A 13,957-nucleotide genomic window follows, 5' to 3' on the forward strand; every position below is an offset into this window, starting at 1 on the left:
CAGAGACAGGATATAGAACAATCTCAAAGAACTCCCTCATCATTTTTACCTACTCATGTTGCTGTCACCTAGTTCCAGGGAATTCATTTTACTTTGATCTCTCTCTTTCTGTATCGATTTTAATTCCTCTGCCAGCTCTACTACTATCCCCTGTTATATTTTAATTTTTCAGATTCTTCTGAATTAGGGTTATCATAGAAGAGACTCAAATACACACAGTCTTTTTGTCTATAATAATAATGGTGGTTCATATTGGAGGGGAAAATACATTATTCAATAAAGAGTATTGGGACAGCTGAGTAACAATCAGGAAAAAATCAAATTTCTTACACTAAAATAAATTTCAGTTGGAGCAAAAAAATTTAACATAAAAATTCTAAGCCATAAGATATTACCAGAAAATATGGGATTTTTTAATGTAATATTTGAAAGAAAGTTGCTAAATAATATCAAAAAGCCTAGCATACATGAAAGATTGATAAATTCCAACTCTATAAGTATCAAAATTTCTACATAGAAAAAAAAAACCCACTATAAACAAAGTCAAACCAATTGCAACACATATGACAAGGGGCTAAATTGTCTAATATATAAATAGCTTCTGAAAGTCAGTAAAAGCAACACCAACAGTCCAATAGAAAGACAAAGGATATAAAGAGAGAAAAGGAAAACATTAATCTGTATAGCATAAGAGCAATGCAAGTTAAAATTTGAACAATTTTTTATCTATCAGATTATCAGAGATCAGGAAGTATCTTAACCTAGTATAGGGAAGCGTGTGGAAAACAGGTACTCTTCCTCCATTATTAGAGGACTGAAAATTGGTTCAACTTCTTCAGAGGGCAATTCAGTAGTATACTTACAAGATTTTTAAATGTAAGCCATGTATATAGATGGATGTGTGAGCAAAAATTTACGTAAAATATTCTTTGAAACCTTACTTATGGAAAAGATTGGCAATAATCTAAATATCCATCAGTGTTGTTGCTATACCTTAAGACACCTTTAAAAGTGAAAAGCCAGGTCTATATGAGTTCATGGAATAATCTTTGAGTTATATTAAATCTGCAAAAGAAAGTGCTGAGAAGCACGTATAGAATGCTTACGTGGGGTTGTAGGGGAGCGTGTATGCACACATTTAATTGTATGTGGAAGGATAAAAAAAAAAAAAAAAAAAGTTGCCTTAGAGTCAATTCTGACTCGTGACAACCCCGTGTGAGTAGAATTGTACTCCATAGGGTTTTCAAAGACTGATTTTCAGAAGTAGATCACCAGGGCTTTTTTTCTGAGGCGCCTCTGGGTGGACTCAAATCACCAAACATTTGGATAGCAGCTGAGCTTGTTAACCGTTAGTATCACCCAGGGACCCTGTGGGAGGGTAGAAGCTGGTAATAGTGATCGACTCTAGGAAGGGGATCAAGGTTGCTGGCCACAGGGGTGAAAGAGAGATTGACTTTTCATATATACCCTTTGGTACCTTATCCAGTGAGAATGAAAGATACTGAGTTTTAAATCCCTCTTTTATATCAAATATAACAATTTCTTTATTTTTAAAAATTTTGTCTAATGTATCAAAATCGTGTTTACACCTCAGTCACTACAGTGACCAAGAACAAATAACATACACATTATTGTTGTTGTTAGTTGCCATTGAATCCATTCCTACTAATGGCAAACCCACGTGTGCAAAGTAGAAATGCTCCATAGGGTTTTCAAGGTTGTGACCTTTCAAAAGCACATCACCAGGCTTTACTTCTGAGGCATCTCCATAAAACCCTTGGAAAATGTTATACATCTAGCTTTTAGCTGTACTAACCTGAACTTTGGATGTTAATAGCAAAAATGTGTGATTTTCCTACATGGACTTCCTTGTAAAGTTTCTCAGTAGCCATTGTTTGGTCACAAGTTCTGTTTAAGGGTCCATTGAATACAAATGTATATGTATTATCTTAAATAATAATTTTTAATAAATAATTTTGCAGGGCATTTCTATTTTACATACAATCTAAGTGTTTAACTTTTAAATTTGCAAAGGAAAATGAAAATGATTAGTGAACATCGGGCATCGTGTTAGGAATTTCCGCATGGTTGCACTGGATCATTGTTCTAAATCTGCAAATTAGAATTGTTAGCATTCTTTTAAAAAAGAAAAAAATTGAGGCCGAGTCAGGATTCAAACTCAGGTCTGTTGAACTCCAAAGCCCGGTACTTTCTATTCTACCGGGGTGCATGCTGTTTTTCATAGATGTAGCATCTTAGACCTTTCCTTTGAAAATCCAGGATACTCTATAATGAACTTTTATGTTATTTCAAGAATATCAGCATTCTGGGTACCTTAAATTGGATGTGAAAAACAGAGGAATAAGGGTAAGAAAAACGACATTGAGAGTAACACTGCAAAGAAGGAATGACAGAGAACAGAACAACAGATGATTACATTCATTGGGGTTATCATAACCCATCCAAATCTTGTTTTTTTGCTATTTTCTAGCCTCACTTTTTTACTATTTCAGGTGGCAGAGGTGACAGATGAGTTTTAAGACTTTCTTTATAAAAATAATATATGGCAGTGTAGGAAACTTTGGAAATACAGAAAGGTATAAAAAGGAAAATTACATTTTCCTATAAACCAAAAACCAAACCTGTTGCCGTTGAGTTGATTATCCTATAATACTACTATTAACACTATGGTCTTTCTTTCCCTATTATTATTATTATTTTTTTTTTAGTGCAGGTTTATATGTGTGTTTGTGTGTATATATATATATGCAGATATATGAGATGATTGTGATCACACTGAATATAATATTTTGTATGTTGTTTTCTTAATTAGAATTATACATCCTTATTTGATTAAAAAAAAAGTTAGGAAATGTGGTATTTTTAAAGATTTATCTATTTCTCTGTTATTGGCCACTAACTTTTGTCCCGACCTATGGAGTATGCTCCAGCATATCCTTGGACATATATTTTTGTCCCCAACTTTAATAATTTCCTTAAGATAGATTCCCAGACTTGGAATTGCTAGAACAAACAGTGTGAACATTCCTCTTGACACACATTACCAAATTGTTTTTCAAAAAGGTTGTACCAGTTTACAGCCTTACAGATGGCTTCTCGGTGTGATCATAATGTTAACCCTTGAAAGGTTTGAGTCCTATTATTGTTAAAAATTGTTGGGAAGTAGGTATCTTGAGGGATATTACCCTTAATCAGATTTTATAATCTATAGTATCTGACTAGATGATTTTAGTATTTTTCCTCAATTGTTTTAATATGAAGCCTGGGGATTTCTCATCTAGTTGGTTAAGCCTCTCCATAGTGATCACTCTCCCTGGACTGTTCCTGTGGAGAGGGTAGCCCCTTAGATACTCATAGGGAATTGAAGCCTTAGTCAAAAGGCTAGGAATATTAGAGTAAACAATGTTTATTTTGCTAGACTCTTTATATATTGAGGCTCAGAGAGGTTAACTGGCTTATCAAGGTCTGATTTCTAGTAAAAGTTTGAATGGAGTAAAACCAAGTTTTTCTGGTTCTAAAATTCATTTTCTATTGATTATGTTGCACTGTCTCAAAAAAATTACCTTGGATTTTAAGGTCCTGTTTGTGATTATTTTAAGAGTTAAAACTACTAGAAAGGATTTAAAAATTATCCATAAGCCCTTTCTTCAGAGATAATCGCTTTTTCATATTTTTCAGTCATTTTTTGGTGCATATTTGAAACAATCGATCATGATATATGTGTGTGTATGTGTGATTTCATTCATTTTATTTCATGTTATAAACATATTAGCTATTATTTTAAAACATTTTTATTATAAAAATGCAAAATATATTCTGTATTAAGGAGATAACACACATTGTAAATAGTTGAAATAGTTAGAGATGAAAATGGTAAGATGGTTACAAAGGACATTTGAATGAAATAATATGAAAGATCTAACTGCATTCAGGAGGAATTCTTTTAAACAGAAACTAAGCCAAATGGCACAAGAAACACTAAACCCTTTTGTGTATCTCCTTTGTTCAGATACCCATAAGCACTTACTATGGTGCCAGGTATTACCAGCAACCCAATAGCTGGGGAGTCGACTCTGACTTGTGAAAACTCCTTGTGCATCAGAGTATAACTGTGCTCCATAGGGTTTTCAATGTCTGATTTTTCAGAAGTAAATGATCAGGCCTTTCTTCTGATGTGCCTCAAGGTAGACTTGAACTTCCAACCTTTCAGTTAGCAGATGAGAACATTAACTGCACAACCCACAGTATTTTAAAACATTTTTAATGGCTACAAAGTATTCCATCATATGGGTGGAACATTAACGTAAAGTTGTTTCCAGTTTGTTGCTCCCATATGTAATGCTGTAATGAACATCTTGGAGCGTAAGTCTTACTTGCATTTGAAGTATTTGTTTAAGATAAATTCCCAGAAGTAGGTTTCCAGAGTTACACTGCCTTTTAAGAGACCACAGAAGCCTTTCAAGAGAGAGTGGTCCAATATATTGATTAAGTTTCTGTTTAAACCCCAGCTGGATCCAGGGCTTATTCCCTGTGGCTATTGAAGGTAACTTTCACGTGTGCCCACCAATATTTGTTGTTGCCTCTTATCAATAAAGAAACCCTGGTGGCATAGCGGATAAGTGATACAGCTGCTAACCCAAGGGTCGGCAGTTCAAATCTGCCTAGGCACTCCTTGGAAACTCTATGGGGCAGTTCTCTGTCCTATAGGGTCGCTATGAGTCGGAATCGACTTGACGGCACTGGGTTTGGTTTTTATTTCTTATCAATAAATACATTCTATCAACTGAACAACACAGCATACACAAAAACTAAATGGAAGTTATAGAATTTGGATTAACCATCAGAAGTAAATTTAAATTAACTGAAACAAGGGGGTGTTCTTTTAAAATGATGATGAAAAAGAAAGTTACATGCAGTTTAAATAGACTGTATACAGGAAACAGTCATTGTAAACCAAACCTGTTGCTGTCAAGTCAGTTCCGACTCATGGTGATCTTATAGGACAGAGTAGAACTGCCCCGTAGGGTTTCCAAGGAGCGCCTGATAGATTAGAACTGCCGGCCTTTTGGTTAGCAACTGTAGCTCTTAACCACTACACCACCAGGGTTTCCACTCATTGTAAAGTCAGCCCTTATTGCACAGACTTGGGTAAGGTCAGAGCATCTCCCGCTTACATGTATTGCTCTGATCCCCATCTCTTTGTTTGCACGCCATGCCATGAGTGTTCTGTACTTTCCTCTCTGCACATTTTACCCCAGATCATGATACAGCTTGAGCCCTTACCTCCCTGCAAGGATCCACAATACATGTAGAAATACCAACAGAGCAAAACCATCTGGCTAAATTGATTCGGGATTTTTGTGAACTATTGGCACATTAGACATGTCATGCAAATTGTTACCATACATGATAAGTAATGCTAATATATTAAAGTTAGAATTCATTAGCCTTTCAGGAAGGAAGCTTGTGGGTATGTTGTTCTGTAATCATTTACTAGCGATAAGTAGGTTTTAATTTCATGCCCTGAAGGCTGTGTCTTTTTCTTTCTTTCTCTCTCTTTTTTTTTTAGTAACTTGTTTATAAAGACAAAAAATTTGCAGAGATAATAGAATGAGGAAACTGCACAGATGTAATCAAAGTAATGGAAACTCAGTGTGGTTTTCTAGATTTCAAACATCTAGATGAAAACTACAACATTTATTCAATCACTGGGAATTTCTAAATCTCTGAATTAGATCGTGTGTAAACAAAGCCTGTATGTGTTTCCTAAGCTATGTAATGGTATTAATAATGCTAACCTAAGCTCTGTGAACTTGTCAATACCGATAGATTTCTTTCAAGTAGAAACACTCCAATATTCTTCAGCATTTCTCTTGTGACCTTGCGAGGAAAAATACTGTTTAAGTTTCTAAAGAGTTCAATTGTAATAGGTTCCATTTATAAATTAGCCAATATCTTTTCTAGCAATGTCTGCATATTTTTTTTCTAAATGAACATTTTCTTGTGGGCTTTTTTTTTTTAATAATACACAACAGTGCAGTTAACGAAAGTCTAGGGCAACTATTGCAAATACTTATTTAGTCATCTCACTGAATACTTGCACTTTCCCTTTACTGCCAGGGTCACTGATAAATGCTTAATAAAATTGCACTTTGAATACACAGGGTTGTTTTCAAGTTCATGCCTGAACTTGTTTGTTTACTTGTGTCTAATAACTAGCACATTCCTGGGCAGGTAGTAGTATCTCAGTAAGTCCGTTCTGAATCAAGTTGAATTTTTTGATTAGCTATTTTTAGAGGGAAACCCCCGACATGTGAATTTGTCCGAGTTTCTGAAACTTAGGGAACGTGTGAGGTGGATATTGATATTTGAGAAAATGAGGAAAAGGTTTTGTATGGAAATGTCCAGTTGTTTTAATGGTGTTTAGTTGTTTTTTTTTTTAGAATGCAAATATAGCATCCATGTTTCTTTGATAAATTGTATCTTCCTTTGAAAAAGAAAAATAAATTCAATAGGCTTCTTCCCCTTCACTTTGAAACAGTCAAGTCCCTAGTCCTTCAATTTTTACTTTCCGTTTGCCCTGTATGGCAAAATATAATTAACAATGTTACTTCCTTTCTTCTTTCCCTCATGAGTTGGTGTGTCCATATCCTGCCACTCTTCTAGGCTTGTGCTACTTCCTCTATGACCCCCTAGTTCATCAGAACCTTTCAACCAATGCATCTTTTACACCCAGTCTCAAAGCCATCTCCTCCATAAAGTTTTTCCTGTTCCTCCTGCTCGGTGTCATTTTCCTGTCTTTTAACATCCACAGATTTTTTATTTATGTTACTTTTAGGCACTCATATTTTAATTTTCTGAACTTACCTCTCGGCATTAAACTCTAACCTTGTTGAGGATAGTAGCTGTGTCTTATTTACTTTTATATCCCCCATAATGCTCAGCAGAGAGCCTGGCACACGGCAAGGGCTTGAATAAGTCTCTTCAAGAGAGTGAGGGGAAAGAGAGAAAAAGTGGGGAGGGGGTAGGGGAGGAAAGAGGAGAGGGGAGTGAATGTATGAATATGTCTCTCTTTGATGCACTCCGGAGGTTAGGCTTGGTGGGGTTTAAGGGGATGAAAATGAAGAGGGTGAATGTTCTCTCCTTTCATATAGTTGAAGTCTCTGATAAAATAGAACCCCAAATCTTTCTTCAAACTTCCTGTCAATTTGCAGCGTAGGCTGCCTGCATTTGAGGGACTTCAGTTCTTTCTGTGTCTAGAAGTAAATTTAGAACGTCAAAGTTCACCTAGCCTCTTACATTTTCTTCTCTCCCGAGGGGCCTCACGGTACTCATTTTTCCCTCAGTGCTGCCAAAGGAGCAGGCCATCCATCTACTCAGGCAGCACAGCCCGGGTGACACTCCCCATTCAACCTCCCTGTGGGCACTTTGTGAGCACGTGGACAGGGCTGCATCCAAAAGGCACTTCTCCTTCCAGGTTCAACGTCAGCACAGAAATCTATCTCAATTTTTTCCCTTTTCTGCCTTTCAATGATTATATATATTTCAGTGGTTACTAAATTTGAACTAGACCTTGAATCTGCCTGTCCACTTCTAAATCAAGAGATGGAGACGTAACATCTTCCAGTTTATCAGATTTGAATGATTTTATTGAGATGGTTTTTGTCTTAAAGATAATGTCAACTGATATTGGTACAATCATTTTAATATATCTTTTTCTTCAGTCATGTTTTTCCCAAAGACAGGAAAGCTCCAAGTGTATTTATTCAGAAAAAATTGACCGTGTTTTTATACCATGTTCAGGAGTAATTATGGGATGAAGGTATTACAGATTCAACACTAATTCATCTGGAATCTATCATGATTCTTTATGTAGAAAAAAAAAAAACATATTCCTTATTCCTTGTTATTCGGGGGCGGGGGGGTGGGGAAGACACCCTGGGAACAACAAAAACTGGAATTCTGTGTGGCTGTGGCAGTCAGTCACCCAGTCAGCCACATCCAGTTCTGAGGACATGGAGGCTGTTGTGTCCTCCCAGGAACACCTCCATAGTGGTCAAGAGCACTGTTGATGGGTGATTTCGCTCCCCAGCCCACTCCTCGGTGCCCCACCCCACAATCCCTTTAGAGATCCCAGCATCTGCTGAGGCCCTGTAAAACTGTATTGCTTATAAAGGGAGAGCTTTTCCTGAAGCATTCCCCCAGTTGACCGGACCTGGGCAGGACTTAATATTGCCTAAGTGAAGGGCTAAGGAATTAGCAATGCCTGTGTAGTTTCCTGGAAACCCTGATGGTGTGGTGGTTAAGAGCTATGGATGCTAACCAAAAGGTCAGCAGTTCGAATCCAACAGGTGCTCCTTGGAAACCCTATGGGGCAGTTCTACTCTGTCCAATAGGGTCACTATGAGTTGGAATTGGCTCCATGGCAATGGGTTTGGTTTTTGGGTAATGCGATTTTCTAGATATGAAATCAAATTCCGGTTTGGGGTTTTGATACTGTGTGTTTAAGGCCAAACTAAGATCCTTGGATAATGTGAAGAAATACATTAATGAGAGGAAAAATGTGATCAGATTAGTACAAATAGAAGCTGATGAAAGCTTCTTACCGGAATGTTCTTCTGTAGTGTTAGGAAAGTGGTCCATAGTGATATTGCTAATGTAGGTAAAATAACAGCTAAAAAAGCAAACTCTGTCAGAAACATATAATCAATAATTTGATTTCTAATATTCATGTTTGCCACAAGGACTTTTACAATGAGATTATATAACCAAATTGATTTCCCTGTTGATTTTATCAAAAGATTATCTAGTACCCCTGAGTCTCCTCTCCAGAATCCTTAAAAATGTGTTTAATAATCTCCCCAGAAAATTGTTCTCTGGATTTCATGATTTCCCAAAGCTATTTCTTCAGCATTTGATTATTGCTGTTATAAATAAGGCAAGAATTGTAAATAAGAAAGACATAAATGTGACATAATATCATAGCAAACAGAGTTGCTTATAATTAATTACCACATTGCCCCCTTTATTTAATTTTATATTCATGTTGAAATCTCTTAACTATGCATGTATAATTGATCCACTATGGTATATGTGGTGGTTTTAATAAAAGTTTCAGTTGAGGCTTTTGTTCAACAGTGTAACTCCCTTATTCCACTGCTTCTTTGGAAAAAGTCACATTCAACTTACGTCACATCATTTCTGGAACTGCATCCTATTACAGGGGATCATCCTGCCTATTGTAGCTAAAATAAAGGGAGACGAGTCCGAATTTCTTTCTTCTTTCTTCCCTTATTGGTCCTGTGTCCTTGATTTTCTCCAGAAGCTGACTTTCTATAGAATAAATTTCCCTGGGGACTATTCGCCCCATTCTATGACTTGGGTAATCTGAGATTGCGAGACTTTTTGTAGTTGTAATACCTTTTTTTTTTTTAAACGTAAAACACACCACTATGTCTCTCACCATTGCTCTATCTTTTATAAAAATGAGAATCAACATAAACTTTGGAGCCACTAAGTAGCCCCTGAGAGGACGAAAGGCCTTTTGGAATATTCTGAAACTAAGGCTGCAAGATGTGTCCTGTGATTGAAGAAGGGAAAATATCTGATCTTTAGCCTCCGAGTCATTTGTTTTCTTTTACCCTCCTAGTAATTTGAGTATCTAAATTAGTATGCTAAACCGTCTTTCAAACAACAAAATTTAGGTCAGGTAAGAATAGAGAATGGGGTATAATACAAACCTATCCAGATTTAGTAAGCTTGCTATAATGAACGGAGAACCACTTTCACAAAAAAAGAAAAACCAAAGAAAATGCCATGTATCCTGGGGTCAATCACCATGCTTGTTTGTGATGTCACCAGTAGGGTAAAAATGTCATGGGAAATCCTGCTGCATGTCTGAGATGAGTAGCCAGCTGGTATATACAGTGTTCTCCGTGGACCATCAAGCCAAGGGCTGACGTTTCAGCCTCCTCTGTCATCAATCACTGAGTCTTAGTGTAAAAGCCAACTTGTGTCTTAACATACCCTTCATTCTTTTTATTTTTTCCTCTTCAATCTACCTACCTATTTTGTAAAAGAACACTTTTTTTTTTTGGACCACTAGCAGGCTTAACAGGTTGTTTCATCTACTAGATTCTTCCTTACTGCTCCCACATCCTCTTTGTGCCCTAAGAATAGGTGAACACACCAACAGGTGCTTGTAGTCCATCCTTCTTAATGTGCAACTCTCTGCTGAGATTTCTTAAAGTGTATCAAAGTAAAACAATTGGCTGAATGAAACAAGTAATGGAAGGTATTTGACTGAGTTTTTTTTTTTTTTTTTAATTAAACTTCTCCCATTCTAATAACGAATGACGGGCGCATGCAGAATGTATCAGAGCAGAGCTGTTACTCAGATCTGTTCCAGTTAGCGTGACATTGAATGGGCTGGGGAGACAATCGGTAGATTCACATTGCTAGATAGTATACGCATCATACATTTAGATCACCTAAGGCAAAGCCAGGGGCCTTGGCTGCTGACGGAAAGGTTAGTGGTTAGAACCCACCAGCTGCTCCACAGGAGAAAGATGTGGCAGTCTGCTTCCATAAAGATTCCAAACCCACTGCTGCATCAATTCCAATTCATAGTGACTCCATAGAGTTTCCAAGGCTGTAAACCTCTGTGGAAGCAGAGTGCCACATCTTTGTCCCACAAAGCTGCTGTTGGTTTCAAACCACCAGCCTTTCAGTTAACAGTTGATCGCTGTAATCACTGCACCACCAGGGCTCCTTCCATAAAGATTACAGCCTTGGAAACCCTATAGAGCAGTTCTACTCTGTCCTCTAGGGTTGCTATGAGTCAGCATCGACTCAGTGGCAATGGATAAGATAAAGCCATTACTGATGACACCTCCTAAAACGAGTACTATTACAATGAAACGTTTCTTATTAATATACATCAGATGCTCCCACGCTGGTCCTCTGTCCAGTGCTGGTTTACCACAGCCACATCCACTGACCATTATAGATCTGTTTGGTTGATTTAGCCCTTACCCAAGATGACCAACAGGACAGGGGCCACAGATTGGGGGATATGTCAGCCCTACATGTGTCAAACAAGGGAAACAGGAAGTATGGGCAGTTTTCTGTTAGACACAAAACCAGAGTAAGAGAAGCAGATGATACCAATGTGGAAGAAAAATCTGGCAAAGGGATTTTATGTCATTCCCTCAATTATCTGTATTTTTAAAAATTGCAAGTCCATTTCATCTTATAAATGGTGTGTGTCTAAAGGAAGTCCAAATACCTAGGCCTTTTACAGTTGTTGTTTAGAAATTTGAAATTATTTTAAGCAATAGCCTGTCTAAAGATTCCAGTACAAGGAGAGAATGTAAATAAGTCCTTGGAGTTTATGGTAAAGAGGTGAATTGCAGGGCCCCAAACACCAAAAAGTACATTTGGATTTATGGGCCAATGAAAACAGTGAAATAAAACACAGAAGCCACGGAATTTTTTCCCGCTGAAGTAGAATGGAGTTCTCAAATGCAAATATAAAAACCAGTGACAAAAGTTCCATGTATTGTGAGAAGAATAGTAAACTGAACCGCAGCATCCGAGCTTCCAGAGTGGTATCTTCGTTTACACAGTATGTGCCTGAATGGAAGGTTCTAGGATGGGAAACCCGCGAATGTCAGCATTTTAAGCACACTTTGCGCACCATAAAGATTCTAGACACTCTACCAGGCCTATAAAGACAGTGTGTTCTAAATGGTTTTCCTCCTGCTTCCCAGAGAACCCATTAATTCCTTATATAAGCCTCCTCTTCCATCCCTAGCTGCAGAGGCACATGAATGCTTCATGATTTTTAGGAGTGTAATGGTGGAAAAAGCAAAGCTGTCAGTTGAACTGCTTTCCTGCCCTTCCTACCTAATTTCTTTCTCCCGTGCTGTAAAGACTAGGATATCTCTTTCTGATCCCAGAGCTTGTGTTTAACTCCGAAAGTATACTTTGCAAACGTCTTGCATGTTCTAATTTGTATGGCGGAAAGAGAAAAACAGCTCATCTGAGCATCAATTCAACATCGTTTTATGCCCACATCTTTGGAGGCCAGTCGCCCTTGCCCCCTTTTGACTGTCTAAAATGCCCTTGCCATCCAGACCCCTTTGCTAGCTACAGTGTTTGCACATTTCCTTGTTAATCAGCTGCATAGGCTCAGAGACTGTGTGTTTTGGTGTTGTTTGTGTGTGCAATCTCGTGCTGCTTCCTGAACGCATGTGTCCCTTCCCTTCACAGCCTACTCGACACCCAGCACCTCCCCCGCAAACCGATTCGTCAGTGTTGGACCACGGGATCCAAGCTTTGTAAATATCCCTCAACAGACACAGGTGGGCCGCTCTCATCTTTTCTGTATGTGGTGCAGCTTGTTTGATTTATCAGGTGCATTTTAACTTGTCTTTTGGCACAACAGGCTGCATTTCCAGCCCCTGTTCAGTCCCTCTTTCCTCCCGTCCCCACCCGTCCCTGGCCACATTTCCATGTGTTCTCAGAAATCGTGGGAAACATTGCCTGCGATTTTTGCTTCTTGTACGGAGGGGGTAGAAAATGAGGGCTTCTGTGCCAGAACTCTTTGTGCTATGGCAAGAAAAGTTTCCCAGTGCTAGATAGTGTGCGGTACCTCTTTTACGAGTTCGTAGCTCTCTACGTACAAGCCAACAGACGTGAGCCCCTAAAGAACATCGAAGTAAGATCTGGTGGCCCAACATGAGAGTATATGCTGGGAATAGCGGGACCAGCCCCTCTTCTGTATTCATTATAGGTTCCTAGAAACCTGGACAAGCTTTCTAAAAGAAAGAAAGAAGGCTTTATGAGCCCTGTTAAGTTTCTGGTGTTGGTCCAGAAATAGGAGGTGCTTGTTAATGTCTACTGCTGGCCACTGGGGAGCAAAGGGGGACAAGTGAATATCATGTCAGATTTTGAGGTAGGTGATGGAGAAAAGAGTATTCCAGGACATCTGGAGCTTTTGATTTTCAATAGACAATTGAGTTTTGTGCTAGTGAAGGTCAAGAAGAAATTTTTTTTTTTTTTTAAGTTTTGAAATGGCTACGGTGAATTTAGAGACATCGAAAGACTTTGTAGTTCAAAGGTAATATAGGTAGAGGTATTTAGAGGTTGGCGAAACAGAATTACATTCAAGTTTTGAAAGGAACTGCTCTCTAAATTCCTAATTAGAATGTGACCATATATTATCATAATTGACATAAGGAAAATATTTTCTCTGTGAGGTTGTAAGCATGGTGTTTGAAAAAAAAAAATTCTCTGGGATATTTTGTGCCTTTGCCTGGGTGTGTAATCTCCAGATGCCTAATTTATAACTATTCATCTTTGTTTGTAAAACTATGACCAGGTGCTTATGAACGAGATAGATTTGCCTCCCTGGGTTCATTTGCTCTCTCTGTAAAGGGTTTTGGTTTATTGCTATGTCGACAGTCCAGGTTAAACTGTATTGGATCTGAAGCGTTCCTTGCACTCAAGCAGGGTCACAGAAAGTACAGCATCAGAGGAGGCAGCTGGGAGGAGAAGGGGAACTAATAGGGGAAGGGGAAGGTTAACTCTTGAATTTCCCACTTCTTCTTGGACTGGCTTGCACACGGCATCTGGGATTAAAATCTATTCATTGCCCCCCATAAAATCCTCCAAGTTTATTGCTTATTTTCCCATACATTCAAATACTTTCCTCACGAATTTGATTTTAAGTAATGACCTCAAAAGCATTGAAATAGAAGAACACAATTTTATTTTGTACTTTTGGCTTATATCCTCAAGCTCAGTGACGGGATTCTTGGGAACAGTGGCTGTACGTTGGATGGCACGCTCAGGTTACTTCATTAAGAACCCCAAAAGAGCAGCTCTGAACTGTCCTGTTTGTATTTTACATAGTATTTTTTACATAAGCTGT

At 38.1% G+C, this 13,957-nt stretch overlaps 1 protein-coding gene across 4 annotated transcripts in view; it reads left to right on the forward strand.

Moving 5' to 3' along the window:
* NFIA (nuclear factor I A) overlaps positions 1–13,957 on the forward strand; it is a 418,368-nt gene that overhangs the window by 366,780 nt on the left and 37,631 nt on the right. For 3 of the 4 annotated variants that reach the window (XM_023549533.2, XM_010591225.3, XM_064282053.1), the window contains exon 10: positions 12,295–12,386. The exons of the other annotated variant lie outside the window; for it this stretch is intronic. In XM_023549533.2, coding sequence (XP_023405301.1) covers positions 12,295–12,386 — 92 coding nt within the window. The remainder of the gene's footprint in view (positions 1–12,294; positions 12,387–13,957) is intronic. 4 annotated transcript variants of the gene reach the window in all.

The sequence above is a fragment of the Loxodonta africana genome, chromosome 3 (genome assembly GCF_030014295.1).
Source record: "Loxodonta africana isolate mLoxAfr1 chromosome 3, mLoxAfr1.hap2, whole genome shotgun sequence".
NCBI lineage: Eukaryota > Metazoa > Chordata > Mammalia > Proboscidea > Elephantidae > Loxodonta > Loxodonta africana.